The sequence below is a fragment of the Callionymus lyra genome, chromosome 13 (genome assembly GCF_982586985.1).
Source record: "Callionymus lyra chromosome 13, fCalLyr1.hap1.1, whole genome shotgun sequence".
Classification (NCBI taxonomy): Eukaryota; Metazoa; Chordata; class Actinopteri; order Syngnathiformes; family Callionymidae; genus Callionymus; species Callionymus lyra.
In genome coordinates this window covers 217,501-233,046 of record NC_141830.1, presented here as the reverse complement: position 1 = coordinate 233,046, position 15,546 = coordinate 217,501, and the positions used below count along the sequence as shown (strand labels likewise).

Genomic DNA, 15,546 nt, shown 5'->3' with positions numbered 1-15,546 from the left:
GTTAACTTACAGTTAAAATATAAACTAATGTTAACTAACAGTTCACATCTAAACTAATGTTAACTAACAGTTAAAATATAAACTAATGTTAACTAACAGTTCACATCTAAACTAATGTTAACTAACAGTTAAATTATAAACTAACGTTAACTAACAGTTAAAATATAAACTAATGTTAACTAACAGTTCACATCTAAACTAATGTTAACTAATAGTTAAAATAAAAACTAATGTAAACTAACAGTTAAAATATAAACTAATGTTAACTAACAGTTAAAATATAAACTAATGTTAACTAATAGTTAAAATATAAACTAATGTTAACTAACAGTTAAAATATAAACTAATGTTAACTAACAGTTAAAATATAAACTAATGTTAACTAACAGTTCACATCTAAACTAATGTAAACTAACAGTTAAAATATAAACTAACGTTAACTAACAGTTAAAATATAGACTAATGTTAACTAACAGTTCAAATATAAACTAATGTTAACTAACAATTAAAATATAGACTAATGTTAACTAACAATTAAAATATAGACTAATGTTAACTAACAGTTAAAATATAAACTAATGTTAACTAACAATTAAAATATAAACTAATGTTAACTAACAGTTAAAATATAAACTAATGTTAACTAACAGTTCACATCTAAACTAATGTTAACTAACAGTTAAATTATAAACTAACGTTAACTAACAGTTAAAATATAAACTAATGTTAACTAACAGTTCACATCTAAACTAATGTTAACTAATAGTTAAAATAAAAACTAATGTAAACTAACAGTTAAAATATAAACTAATGTTAACTAACAGTTAAAATATAAACTAATGTTAACTAATAGTTAAAATATAAACTAATGTTAACTAACAGTTAAAATATAAACTAATGTTAACTAACAGTTAAAATATAAACTAATGTTAACTAACAGTTCACATCTAAACTAATGTAAACTAACAGTTAAAATATAAACTAACGTTAACTAACAGTTAAAATATAGACTAATGTTAACTAACAGTTAAAATATAAACTAATGTTGACTAACAGTTAAAATATAAACTAATGTTAACTAACAGTTAAAATATAAACTAATGTTAACTAACAGTTCATATCTAAACAAATGTTAACTAACAGTTAAAATATAAACTAATGTTAACTAACAGTTCATATCTAAACTAATGTTAACTAACAGTTCATATCTAAACTAATGTTAACTAACAGTTAAAATATAAACTAACGTTAACTAACAGTTCACATCTAAACTAATGTTAACTAACAGTTAAAATATAGACTAATGTTAACTAACAATTAAAATATAGACTAATGTTAACTAACAGTTAAAATATAAACTAATGTTAACTAACAATTAAAATATAGACTAATGTTAACTAACAGTTGAAATATAAACTAATGTTAACTAACAGTTAAAATCTAAACTAATGTTAACTAACAGTTAAAATCTAAACTAATGTTAACTAACAGTTAAAATATAAACTAATGTTAACTAACAGTTAAAATAAAAACGAATGTAAACTAACAGTTAAAATATAAACTAACGTTAACTAACAGTTAAAATATAAACTAATGTAAACTAACAGTTAAAATATAAACTAACGTTAACTAACAGTTAAAATATAAACTAACGTTAACTAACGATTAAAATATAGACTAATGTTAACTAACAGTTAAAATATAAACTAATGTTAACTAACAGTTAAAATATAAACTAACGTTAACTAACAATTAAAATATAAACTAATGTTAACTAACAGTTAAAATATAAACTAACGTTAACTAACAATTAAAATATAAACTAATGTTAACTAACAGTTAAAATATAAACTAACGTTAACTAACAGTTAAAATATAAACTAATGTTAACTAACAGTTAAAATATAAACTAATGTTAACTAACAGTTAAAATATAAACTAACGTTAACCAACAGTTAAAATATAAACTAACGTTAACTAACAGTTCACATCTAAACTAATGTTAACTAACAGTTAAAATATAAACTAACGTTAACTAACGATTAAAATATAGACTAATGTTAACTAACAGTTAAAATATAAACTAATGTTAACTAACAGTTAAAATATAAACTAACGTTAACTAACAATTAAAATATAAACTAATGTTAACTAACAGTTAAAATATAAACTAACGTTAACTAACAATTAAAATATAAACTAATGTTAACTAACAGTTAAAATATAAACTAATGTTAACTAACAGTTAAAATATAAACTAATGTTAACTAACAGTTAAAATATAAACTAACGTTAACCAACAGTTAAAATATAAACTAACGTTAACTAACAGTTCACATCTAAACTAATGTTAACTAACAGTTAAAATATAAACTAACGTTAACTAACGATTAAAATATAGACTAATGTTAACTAACAGTTAAAATATAAACTAATGTTAACTAACAGTTAAAATATAAACTAACGTTAACTAACAATTAAAATATAAACTAATGTTAACTAACAGTTAAAATATAAACTAACGTTAACTAACAATTAAAATATAAACTAATGTTAACTAACAGTTAAAATATAAACTAATGTTAACTAACAGTTAAAATATAAACTAATGTTAACTAACAGTTAAAATATAAACTAACGTTAACTAACAGTTAAAATATAGACTAATGTTAACTAACAGTTAAAATATAAACTAACGTTAACAGTTAAAATATAAACTAATGTTAACTAACAGTTCACATCTAAACTAACGTTAACTAACTATACATAATAAGTTCTGCGGTCGTGACAGGTGTCCACACCTGCTCAGGTAAGCAGAAGTGAAGTCATGTGACCCGTCGACGGTTGCAGCAGACGATCAGAAACTTCCGTAACGAGTCTCGACACCATGAGCTCCGACCAGTCGTACGACTACGACCTCGTGGCGCCGTGTTCTCCGAGCGCGACGCTGTCCTTCGCCGCCGCCTGCGCGCACGCCGTCATCTGCCTGCTGGGGCTGCTGGGTAACGGGCTGGTGGTGACCACGTACGCGCTCTACAGACGGACCAAGACCATGACCGACGTCTTCCTGCTGAACGTGGCCTTGGCAGACCTGCTGCTGGTGCTGCTGCTCCCCCTGCTGGTCTACGGCGAGACGTCCTCCTGGCATCACGTGACCTGCAAGCTGGTCCGCGGCGGCTACAGCGCGAGTCTGTTCGGCGGAACCATGCTGTTGGCCGCCGTGAGCGTCGACCGCTTCATCGCCGTGGTGCTGGTGCGCCGCGGCGCCGCCCTGCGCTCGGGTCGCCGCGGCCTCCTGGTCTGCGCGGGCGCCTGGACGGCGGCGCTGCTGCTGTCCGTCCCCACCTTCGTCTTCTCTCAGCGCTACGTTCCGTCCCACGCCGTGGACGACCCCCGGTTGGTGTGCGACCTTCTGTTCCAGGACGAGGCCGTGGCCCGCAGGACGAAGGTGGCGCTCCCGGCCGTGCAGCTGACCGCCGGCTTCTTCCTGCCCCTGCTGGTGATCTCGCTGAGCTACGGCGCCGTGGTTCTGACCCTGCAGAGGTCCAGGAGCGTGCGGCGTCACCGGGCGCTGTGGGTGGTCCTCGCCGTGGTCTGCACCTTCGTGCTCTGCCACCTGCCCTACAACGTGGTCCTGCTGCAGGACCTGGTCCGTCAGCCGGACGGCAGCGGCTGCCAGGTCCAGGTGGTCCGGACTCTGACGCGGACCCTGGCCTACTTCCACTGCTGCCTGAACCCGTTGGTCTACGCCTTCATGGGGGTCCGCTTCAGGGGCCACTTCAGGGAGATCATGCTGGACTTGTGGAACCGAACCAGGACCTGCACAAAGACCCGTCCGTCCAGAGGCAGGACCGGCGTGTGTAGTCAGACCGCCTCATCCCTGGTCATGTGACCAGTGCTGGACCCGTGTGTGTCGCTGCTGAAAGTTGTGTAGTTGTGTAGTTAAATTCTCTTTTGTCGTCAATCTTTCTGCTGAGGCTCTTGTTTAATCTTACCCTAATCTTACACACACACACACACACACAAACAATCTTACACACACACACACACTCTTACACACACACACACTCTTACACACACACACACACTCTCACACACACACACACAATCTTACACACACACACACTCTTACACGCACACACACTCTCACACACACACACAAACACACACTCTCACAAACACACACACACACACACACACACACACACACACACACACTCTCACACACACACACACACACACACACAGGGTAAAGTGTGTTGCTCAGAGACACAACGCCACAAGCTGGTCTGCAGCATTGAACCTGTAACTTCTCCTATGAATAAAATATTTGTCTCACAGTGTGTTTGCTTCATGAAAACACCTGTTACTTCCTATTTCTCCTGTGTGTGTGTGTGTGTGTGTGTGTGTGAGAGAGAGTGTTTGTGTGTGTGTGTAAAAGATTGTGTGTGTGTGAGAGTGTGTGTGTGTGTTTGTGTGAGAGAGAGTGTGTGTCTGTGTACGTGTGTGTGTGTGTATAAAAGATTGTTTGTGTGTGTGTGTGTAAGATTGTTTTTGTGTGTGTGAGAGTGTGTGTGTAAAAGATTGTGTGTGTGTGAGAGTGTGTGTGTGTGTGTGAGTGTGTGTGTGAGAGAGAGTGTGTGTCTGTGTACGTGTGTGTGTGTGTAAAAGATTGTTTGTGTGTGTGTGACAGTGTGTGTGTGTGTGTCCGTGTGTGTAAGATTGTTTTTGTGTGTGTGAGAGTGTGTGTGTGTGTGTGTGTGTGAGAGAGTGTGTATGTGTACGTGTGTGTGTGTGTAAAAGATTGTTTGTGTGTGTGAGAGTGTGTGTGTGAGAGTGTGTGTCCGTGTGTAAAAGATTGTTTGTGTGTGTGTGAGAGTGTGAGTGTGTATGTGTGAGAGAGTGTGTATGTGTATGTGTGTGTGTAAAAGATTGTTTGTGTGTGTGAGAGTGTGTGTGTGAGAGTGTGTGTCCGTGTGTAAAAGATTGTTTGTGTGTGTGTGAGAGTGTGAGTGTGAGAGAGTGTGTATGTGTATGTGTGTGTGTAAAAGATTGTTTGTGTGTGTGTGAGAGTGTGTGTGTGTGTGTGTGTTTCCGTGTGTGTTCGTGAGATTGTGTGTGTGTAAGATTGTGTGTGTGTAAGATTGTGTGTGTGTAAGATTGTGTGTGTGTAAGATTGTGTGTGTGTGAGATTGTGTGTGTGTGAGAGTGCGTGTGTGTGATAAGATAATATCTGGACGTTCACCTGAACTCTCTTGTTTGATGACTTGTCAATTTTTCCTGTTGTTTGGACGTCGACGGCTTCGAATCACCTGGTGTTGGTTAGTCTTCATTTTTGTGTTGGTTAGTCTTCATTTTTGTGTTGGTTAGTCTTCATTTTTGTGTTGGTTAGTCTTCATTTTTGTGTTGGTTAGTCTTCATTTTTGTGTTGGTTAGTCTTCATTTTTGTGTTTGTTAGTCTTCATTTTTGTGTTGGTAAGTCTTCATTTTTGTGTTGGTTAGTCTTCATTTTTGTGTTGGTTAGTCTTCATTTTTGTGTTGGTTAGTCTTCATTTTTGTGTTGGTTAGTCTTCATTTTTGTGTTGGTTAGTCTTCATTTTTGTGTTGGTTAGTCTTCATTTTTTGTGTTGGTTAGTCTTCATTTTTGTGTTGGTAAGTCTTCATTTTTGTGTTTGTCAGTCTTCATTTTTGTGTTGGTTAGTCTTCATTTTTGTTTTTGTTAGTCTTCATTTTTGTGTTGGTTAGTCTTCATTTTTGTGTTTGTTAGTCTTCATTTTTGTTAGTCTTCATTTTTTTGTTGGTTAGTCTTCATTTTTTTGTTGGTTAGTCTTCATTTTTGTTTTTGTTAGTCTTCATTTTTGTGTTGGTTAGTCTTCATTTTTGTGTTGGTTAGTCTTCATTTTTGTTTTTGTTAGTCTTCATTTTTGTGTTGGTTAGTCTTCATTTTTGTGTTTGTTAGTCTTCATTTTTGTGTTGGTTAGTCTTCATTTTTGTGTTGGTTAGTCTTCGTTTTTGTGTTTGTTAGTCTTCATTTTTTTGTTGGTTAGTCTTCATTTTTGTGTTTGTTAGTCTTCATTTTTGTTTTTGTTAGTCTTCATTTTTTTGTTGGTTAGTCTTCATTTTTGTCCTTCTCTCGTGTCCTTCTCTAGTGTCCTTCTCTCGTGTCCTTCTCTCGTGTCCTTCTCTCGTGTCCTTCTCTAGTGTCCTTCTCTCGTGTCCTTCTCTCGTGTCCTTCTCTCGTGTCCTTCTCTCTTGTCCTTCTCTAGTGTCCTTCACTCGTGTCCTTCTCTCTTGTCCTTCTCTAGTGTCCTTCTCTCGTGTCCTTCTCTCGTGTCCTTCTCTCGTGTCCTTCTCTAGTGTCCTTCTCTCGTGTCCTTCTCTCGTGTCCTTCTCTCTTGTCCTTCTCTCGTGTCCTTCTCTCTTGTCCTTCTCTAGTGTCCTTCTCTCGTGTCCTTCTCTCGTGTCCTTCTCTCGTGTCCTTCACTAGTGTCCTTCTCTCGTGTCCTTCTCTCTTGTCCTTCTCTAGAGTCCTTCTCTAGTGTCCTTCTCTCTTGTCCTTCTCTAGTGTCCTTCTCTCGTGTCCTTCTCTCGTGTCCTTCTCTCTTGTCCTTCTCTCGTGTCCTTCTCTCTTGTCCTTCTCTAGTGTCCTTCTCTAGTGTCCTTCTCTCGTGTCCTTCTCTCGTGTCCTTCACTAGTGTCCTTCTCTCGTGTCCTTCTCTCTTGTCCTTCTCTAGAGTCCTTCTCTAGTGTCCTTCTCTCTTGTCCTTCTCTAGTGTCCTTCTCTCGTGTCCTTCTCTCGTGTCCTTCTCTAGTGTCCTTCTCTAGTGTCCTTCTCTAGTGTCCTTCTCTCTTGTCCTTCTCTTGTGTCCTTCTCTAGTGTCCTTCTCTCGTGTCCTTCTCTCGTGTCCTTCACTAGTGTCCTTCTCTCGTGTCCTTCTCTCTTGTCCTTCTCTAGAGTCCTTCTCTAGTGTCCTTTTCTCTTGTCCTTCTCTAGTGTCCTTCTCTCGTGTCCTTCTCTCGTGTCCTTCTCTCGTGTCCTTCTCTAGTGTCCTTCTCTCGTGTCCTTCTCTCTTGTCCTTCTCTAGTGTCCTTCTCTCGTGTCCTTCTCTCGTGTCCTTCTCTCGTGTCCTTCACTAGTGTCCTTCTCTCGTGTCCTTCTCTCTTGTCCTTCTCTAGAGTCCTTCTCTAGTGTCCTTCTCTCTTGTCCTTCTCTAGTGTCCTTCTCTCGTGTCCTTCTCTCGTGTCCTTCTCTCTTGTCCTTCTCTCGTGTCCTTCTCTCTTGTCCTTCTCTAGTGTCCTTCTCTAGTGTCCTTCTCTCGTGTCCTTCTCTCGTGTCCTTCACTAGTGTCCTTCTCTCGTGTCCTTCTCTCTTGTCCTTCTCTAGAGTCCTTCTCTAGTGTCCTTCTCTCTTGTCCTTCTCTAGTGTCCTTCTCTCGTGTCCTTCTCTAGTGTCCTTCTCTAGTGTCCTTCTCTAGTGTCCTTCTCTCTTGTCCTTCTCTTGTGTCCTTCTCTAGTGTCCTTCTCTCGTGTCCTTCTCTCGTGTCCTTCACTAGTGTCCTTCTCTCGTGTCCTTCTCTCTTGTCCTTCTCTAGAGTCCTTCTCTAGTGTCCTTTTCTCTTGTCCTTCTCTAGTGTCCTTCTCTCGTGTCCTTCTCTCGTGTCCTTCTCTCGTGTCCTTCTCTAGTGTCCTTCTCTCGTGTCCTTCTCTCTTGTCCTTCTCTCTTGTCCTTCTCTCGTGTCCTTCTCTAGTGTCCTTCACTCGTGTCCTTCTCTCGTGTCCTTCACTCGTGTCCTTCTCTCGTGTCCTTCTCTAGTGTCCTTCTCTCTTGTCCTTCTCTCTTGTCCTTCTCTCTTGTCCTTCTCTCTTGTCCTTCTCTAGAGTCCTTCTCTAGTGTCCTTTTCTCTTGTCCTTCTCTAGTGTCCTTCTCTAGTGTCCTTCTCTCTTGTCCTTCTCTCTTGTCCTTCTCTAGTGTCCTTCACTCGTGTCCTTCTCTCGTGTCCTTCACTCGTGTCCTTCTCTCGTGTCCTTCTCTCGTGTCCTTCTCTCTTGTCCTTCTCTCGTGTCCTTCTCTCTTGTCCTTCTCTAGTGTCCTTCTCTAGTGTCCTTCTCTCGTGTCCTTCTCTCGTGTCCTTCACTAGTGTCCTTCTCTCGTGTCCTTCTCTCTTGTCCTTCTCTAGAGTCCTTCTCTAGTGTCCTTCTCTCTTGTCCTTCTCTAGTGTCCTTCTCTCGTGTCCTTCTCTCGTGTCCTTCTCTAGTGTCCTTCTCTAGTGTCCTTCTCTCTTGTCCTTCTCTTGTGTCCTTCTCTAGTGTCCTTCTCTCGTGTCCTTCTCTCGTGTCCTTCACTAGTGTCCTTCTCTCGTGTCCTTCTCTCTTGTCCTTCTCTAGTGTCCTTTTCTCTTGTCCTTCTCTAGTGTCCTTCTCTCGTGTCCTTCTCTCGTGTCCTTCTCTCGTGTCCTTCTCTAGTGTCCTTCTCTCGTGTCCTTCTCTAGTGTCATTCTCTAGTGTCCTTCACTAGTGTCCTTCTCTCGTGTCCTTCTCTCGTGTCCTTCTCTAGTGTCCTTCTCTCTTGTCCTTCTCTAGTGTCCTTCTCTCGTGTCCTTCTCTAGTGTCCTTCTCTTGTGTCCTTCTCTCGTGTCCTTCTCTCTTGTCCTTCTCTAGTGTCCTTCTCTCGTGTCCTTCTCTCGTTTCCTTCTCTCTTGTCCTTCTCTTGTGTCCTTCTCTCGTGTCCTTCTCTCTTGTCCTTCTCTAGTGTCCTTCTCTAGTGTCCTTCTCTAGTGTCCTTCTCTCGTGTCCTTCTCTCTTGTCCTTCTCTAGTGTCCTTCTCTAGTGTCCTTCTCTCTTGTCCTTCTCTCGTGTCCTTCTCTCGTGTCCTTCTCTCGTGTCCTTCTCTCTTGTCCTTCTCTCGTGTCCTTCTCTCGTGTCCTTCTCTCGTGTCCTTCTCTAGTGTCCTTCTCTAGTGTCCTTCACTCGTGTCCTTCTCTCTTGTCCTTCTCTCGTGTCCTTCTCTCTTGTCCTTCTCTAGTGTCCTTCTCTCGTGTCCTTCTCTCGTGTCCTTCTCTAGTGTCCTTCTCTCGTGTCCTTCTCTCTTGTCCTTCTCTCGTGTCCTTCTCTCGTGTCCTTCTCTAGTGTCCTTCTCTAGTGTCCTTCTCTAGTGTCCTTCTCTCGTGTCCTTCTCTAGTGTCCTTCTCTAGTGTCCTTCTCTCGTGTCCTTCTCTCTTGTCCTTCTCTAGTGTCCTTCTCTAGTGTCCTTCTCTCTTGTCCTTCTCTCGTGTCCTTCTCTCGTGTCCTTCTCTCGTGTCCTTCTCTCTTGTCCTTCTCTCGTGTCCTTCTCTCGTGTCCTTCTCTCGTGTCCTTCTCTAGTGTCCTTCTCTAGTGTCCTTCACTCGTGTCCTTCTCTCTTGTCCTTCTCTCGTGTCCTTCTCTCTTGTCCTTCTCTAGTGTCCTTCTCTCGTGTCCTTCTCTCGTGTCCTTCTCTAGTGTCCTTCTCTCGTGTCCTTCTCTCTTGTCCTTCTCTCGTGTCCTTCTCTCGTGTCCTTCTCTCGTGTCCTTCTCTAGTGTCCTTCTCTAGTGTCCTTCTCTCGTGTCCTTCTCTCGTGTCCTTCTCTCTTGTCCTTCTCTCGTGTCCTTCTCTCGTGTCCTTCTCTCGTGTCCTTCTCTAGTGTCCTTCTCTAGTGTCCTTCACTCGTGTCCTTCTCTCTTGTCCTTCTCTCGTGTCCTTCTCTCTTGTCCTTCTCTAGTGTCCTTCTCTCGTGTCCTTCTCTAGTGTCCTTCTCTCTTGTCCTTCTCTCGTGTCCTTCTCTCGTGTCCTTCTCTCGTGTCCTTCTCTAGTGTCCTTCTCTCGTGTCCTTCTCTCTTGTCCTTCTCTAGTGTCCTTCTCTAGTGTCCTTCTCTCGTGTCCTCTGCTAAGAGCGCGATGGAATCAATGAAGTTAGATATGACGCGACATTTCTGGATCCTTTAAAATAACTAACGTTGTTCAGGATGAGAGGCTCGTCTCCGGATCCAAGACTCCCAGAGTCTTCCTAAAAATCAAACGTTGGTATTCTTAGATCTGTGACGTCATAGGGAGATCATTCGGGATCGAGGCTCGCCAACAGGAGCTTCAAACCGCCCCCCCGGACTTTTATTTTGACGGCACAAAGCGGAAACGCATGTAGGATGCGCAGCAGTTTGACACGCGGCCTGTGATTGGTCGCTGCAGGATCAAGATGGCGGCTGTTGCCAGGGACGGAGTCTGAGGTCCATCGTCACGTCAGAGGATCTGAAGTCTGGTCTGGAGACCCTCCACCTGCTCAGGTACGTTAGCTCCGGCAGGTGACGGTGGTGACGTCGTGCGGTGACGTCACGACGCTTGCGTTGCAGCCATGGACACGACCACGTCCATCAAGATGACCACCCTGGCCATCCAGAACCTGTTCAGTCACGTGGAGGAGGAGAACCTGGGCGCCCTCAGGACCCACCTGGACCGCTTCAAGGAGGTGGACGGACGCAGTGACGTAAGCGACCGCGGCTTCCTGGCGCGCGGCGCACCTGTGCTCACCTGAGTGTTGCCATGACGACAGAACGGCCAGACGCCGCTGATGTTGGCCGCGGAGCAGGGCAGCCTGGAGATCCTGCAGGAGCTGATCCGCAGAGGAGCTGACGTCAACCTGGACGACGTGGTGAGTGACAGCTGTCAGGGGGGCGTCTCCATGGCAACGCCATCCGCTTTATTACTTTGTTACAGTTTATTATACTCGTTTATTTCACTAGTTTATTTTACTCATTTATTTCACTAGTTTATTTCACTAGTTTATTTCACTAGTTTATTTCACTAGTTTATTAGTTTGTTACAACAGTTTATTTTACTAGTTAATTTACTCATTTATTTCACTAGTTTATTTCACTAGTTTATTTCACTAGTTTATTTCACTAGTTTATTAGTTTGTTACAACAGTTTATTTTACTAGTTAATTTACTCATTTATTTCACTAGTTTATTATTTTGTTACAACAGTTTATTTTACTCATTTATTTTACTAGTTTATTTCACTAGTTTATTATTTTGTTACAACAGTTTATTTTACTCATTTATTTTACTAGTTTATTTCACTAGTTTATTATTTTGTTACAACAGTTTATTTTACTCATTTATTTTACTAGTTTATTTCACTAGTTATTTCACTAGTTTATTAGTTTGTTTCAACAGTTTATTTTACTCATTTATTTCACTAGTTTACTCACTAGTTTATTAGTTTGTTACAACAGTTTATTTTACTCATTTATTTTACTAGTTTATTTTACTAGTTTATTAGTTTGTTTCAACAGTTTATTTTACTCATTTATTTTACTAGTTTATTTTACTCATTTACTTCACTAGTTTATTTCACTAGTTTATTAGTTTGTTACAACAGTTTATTTTACTCATTTATTTCACTAGTTTGTTTATTAGTTTGTTACAACAGTTTATTTTACTCATTTATTTCACTAGTTTATTTCACTAGTTTATTAGTTTGTTACAACAGTTTATTTTACTCATTTATTTTACTAGTATATTTCACTAGTTTATTAGTTTGTTACAACAGTTTATTTTACTCATTTATTTTACTAGTATATTTCACTAGTTTATTAGTTTGTTACAACAGTTTATTTTACTCATTTATTTTACTCATTTATTTCACTAGTTTATTTCACTAGTTTATTAGTTTTTTACAACAGTTTATTTTACTCATTTATTTCACTAGTTTATTTCACTAGTTTATTAGTTTGTTACAACAGTTTATTTTACTCATTTATTTCACTAGTTTATTTCACTAGTTTATTAGTTTGTTACAACAGTTTATTTTACTCATTTATTTCACTAGTTTATTAGTTTGTTACAACAGTTTATTATACTAGTTTATTTCACTAGTTTATTAGTTTGTTACAACAGTTTATTTTACTCATTTATTTTACTAGTTTATTTTACTCATTTACTTCACTAGTTTATTTCACTAGTTTATTAGTTTGTTACAACAGTTTATTTTACTCATTTATTTCACTAGTTTATTAGTTTGTTACAACAGTTTATTTTACTCATTTATTTTACTAGTCTATTTTACTCATTTATTTCACTAGTTTATTAGTTTGTTACAACAGTTTATTTTACTCATTTATTTTACTAGTTTATTTTACTCATTTACTTCACTAGTTTATTTCACTAGTTTATTAGTTTGTTACAACAGTTTATTTTACTCATTTATTTCACTAGTTTGTTTATTAGTTTGTTACAACAGTTTATTTTACTCATTTATTTCACTAGTTTATTTCACTAGTTTATTAGTTTGTTACAACAGTTTATTTTACTCATTTATTTCACTAGTTTATTTCACTAGTTTATTAGTTTGTTACAACAGTTTATTTTACTCATTTATTTTACTAGTTTATTTTACTCATTTACTTCACTAGTTTATTTCACTAGTTTATTAGTTTGTTACAACAGTTTATTTTACTAGTTTATTTCACTAGTTTATTAGTTTGTTACAACAGTTTATTTTACTCATTTATTTTACTAGTTTATTTTACTCATTTATTTCACTAGTTTATTAGTTTGTTACAACAGTTTATTTTACTCATTTATTTTACTAGTTTATTTTACTCATTTACTTCACTAGTTTATTTCACTAGTTTATTAGTTTGTTACAACAGTTTATTTTTCTCATTTATTTCACTAGTTTATTTCACTAGTTTATTAGTTTGTTACAACAGTTTATTTTACTCATTTATTTTACTAGTTTATTTTACTCATTTACTTCACTAGTTTATTTCACTAGTTTATTAGTTTGTTACAACAGTTTATTTTACTCATTTATTTTACTAGTTTATTTTACTCATTTACTTCACTAGTTTATTTCACTAGTTTATTAGTTTGTTACAACAGTTTATTTTACTAGTTTATTTCACTAGTTTATTTTACTCATTTATTTCACTAGTTTATTTCACTAGTTTATTAGTTTGTTACAACAGTTTATTATACTAGTTTATTTCACTAGTTTATTAGTTTGTTACAACAGTTTATTTTACTAGTTTATTTCACTAGTTTATTAGTTTGTTACAACAGTTTATTTTACTCATTTACTTCACTAGTTTATTTCACTAGTTTATTAGTTTGTTACAACAGTTTATTTTACTAGTTTATTTCACTAGTTTATTAGTTTGTTACAACAGTTTATTTTACTCATTTATTTTACTAGTTTATTTTACTCATTTATTTCACTAGTTTATTAGTTTGTTACAACAGTTTATTTTACTCATTTATTTTACTAGTTTATTTTACTCATTTACTTCACTAGTTTATTTCACTAGTTTATTAGTTTGTTACAACAGTTTATTTTACTAGTTTATTTTACTCATTTACTTCACTAGTTTATTTCACTAGTTTATTAGTTTGTTACAACAGTTTATTTTACTAGTTTATTTCACTAGTTTATTTTACTCATTTATTTCACTAGTTTATTTCACTAGTTTATTAGTTTGTTACAACAGTTTATTTTACTAGTTTATTTCACTAGTTTATTTCACTAGTTTATTTCACTAGTTTATTTTACTCATTTATTTCACTAGTTTATTATTTTGTTACAACAGTTTATTTTACTCATTTATTTTACTAGTTTATTTCACTAGTTATTTCACTAGTTTATTATTTTGTTACAACAGTTTATTTTACTCATTTATTTTACTAGTTTATTTCACTAGTTATTTCACTAGTTTATTAGTTTGTTACAACACTTTATTTTACTCATTTATTTCACTAGTTTATTTTACTAGTTTATTAGTTTGTTTCAACAGTTTATTTTACTAGTTTATTTTACTAGTTTATTAGTTTGTTTCAACAGTTTATTTTACTCATTTATTTTACTAGTTTATTTTACTAGTTTATTAGTTTGTTACAACAGTTTATTTTACTAGTTTATTTCACTAGTTTATTTCACTAGTTTATTTTACTCATTTATTTCACTAATTTATTTCACTAGTTTATTAGTTTGTTACAACAGTTTATTTTACTAGTTTATTTCACTAGTTTATTTCACTAGTTTATTAGTTTGTTACAACAGTTTATTTTACTCATTTATTTCACTAGTTTATTTTACTCATTTATTTTACTAGTTTATTTCACTAGTTTATTTTACTCATTTATTTCACTAGTTTATTATTTTGTTACAACAGTTTATTTTACTCATTTATTTTACTAGTTTATTTCACTAGTTATTTCACTAGTTTATTAGTTTGTTACAACAGTTTATTTTACTAGTTTATTTTACTAGTTTATTTCACTAGTTTATTAGTTTGTTACAACAGTTTATTTTACTAGTTTATTTTACTAGTTTATTTTACTAGTTTATTAGTTTGTTTCAACAGTTTATTTTACTCATTTATTTTACTAGTTTATTAGTTTGTTACAACAGTTTATTTTACTCATTTATTTTACTAGTTTATTTCACTAGTTTATTAGTTTGTTACAACAGTTTATTTTACTCATTTATTTTACTAGTTTATTTTACTCATTTATTTCACTAGTTTATTTCACTTGTTTATTAGTTTGTTACAACAGTTTATTTTACTCATTTATTTTACTAGTTTATTTCACTAGTTTATTAGTTTGTTACAACAGTTTATTTTACTCATTTATTTTACTAGTTTATTTTACTCATTTATTTCACTAGTTTATTTCACTTGTTTATTAGTTTGTTCCAACAGTTTATTTTACTCGTTTATTTCACTAGTTTATTATTTTGTTACAACAGTTTATTTTACTCATTTATTTTACTAGTTTATTTCACTAGTTATTTCACTAGTTTATTAGTTTGTTACAACAGTTTATTTTACTCATTTATTTTACTAGTTTATTTTACTAGTTTATTAGTTTGTTTCAACAGTTTATTTTACTCATTTATTTCACTAGTTTATTTTACTAGTTTATTAGTTTGTTTCAACAGTTTATTTTACTCATTTATTTTACTAGTTTATTTTACAAGTTTATTAGTTTGTTTCAACAGTTTATTTTACTCATTTATTTTACTAGTTTATTTCACTAGTTTATTTCACTAGTTTATTAGTTTGTTCCAACAGTTTATTTTACTCATTTATTTCACTAGTTTATTAGTTTGTTACAACAGTTTATTTTACTCATTTATTTTACTAGTTTATTTCACTAGTTATTTCACTAGTTTATTAGTTTGTTACAACAGTTTATTTTACTCATTTACTTCACTAGTTTATCTCATTAGTTTCTTTCACTAGTTTATTTAACTTGTGAATTAACTAGTTTATCTCATTAGTGTCCTTTATTAGTTTATCTTACTATTTTATTTTACTTGTAAATTTCTCTATTTTATCTCATTAGTTTATTTCCCTGGTTTTCATTCACTAGTTTCCTTCACTAGTTTATTTCAGTAGTTTATATTTCATTAGTTTCCTTCTCAGCTTTTTTTTTTTACTAGTTTATTTTACTCGTTTATCTCATTGGTTTACTTTATTAGTTTATTTCACTAGTTTATTTAACTTGGGAATTAACTAGTTTATCTGAATA

At 35.3% G+C, this 15,546-nt stretch overlaps 2 protein-coding genes across 3 annotated transcripts in view; both read left to right on the top strand.

The window, feature by feature from the left end:
• Positions 1-2,876: 2,876 nt before the first annotated feature.
• LOC148066878 (C-C chemokine receptor type 6-like) lies at positions 2,877-4,213 on the top strand. Its single transcript, XM_087805736.1, has one exon. It carries the CDS (start codon positions 2,888-2,890, stop codon positions 3,890-3,892), a length of 1,005 nt encoding a protein of 334 aa, XP_087661862.1. The 5' UTR covers positions 2,877-2,887; the 3' UTR covers positions 3,893-4,213.
• A 5,990-nt stretch (positions 4,214-10,203) lies between these two features.
• kidins220b (kinase D-interacting substrate 220b) overlaps positions 10,204-15,546 on the top strand; it is a 45,432-nt gene continuing 40,089 nt past the window's right edge. For both annotated transcript variants that reach the window (XM_087805729.1, XM_087805728.1), the window contains exons 1-3: positions 10,204-10,296; positions 10,363-10,496; positions 10,563-10,661. In XM_087805729.1, the coding sequence (XP_087661855.1) occupies positions 10,365-10,496; positions 10,563-10,661 (231 nt within the window). In that variant the 5' untranslated portion in view covers positions 10,204-10,296; positions 10,363-10,364. The remainder of the gene's footprint in view (positions 10,297-10,362; positions 10,497-10,562; positions 10,662-15,546) is intronic.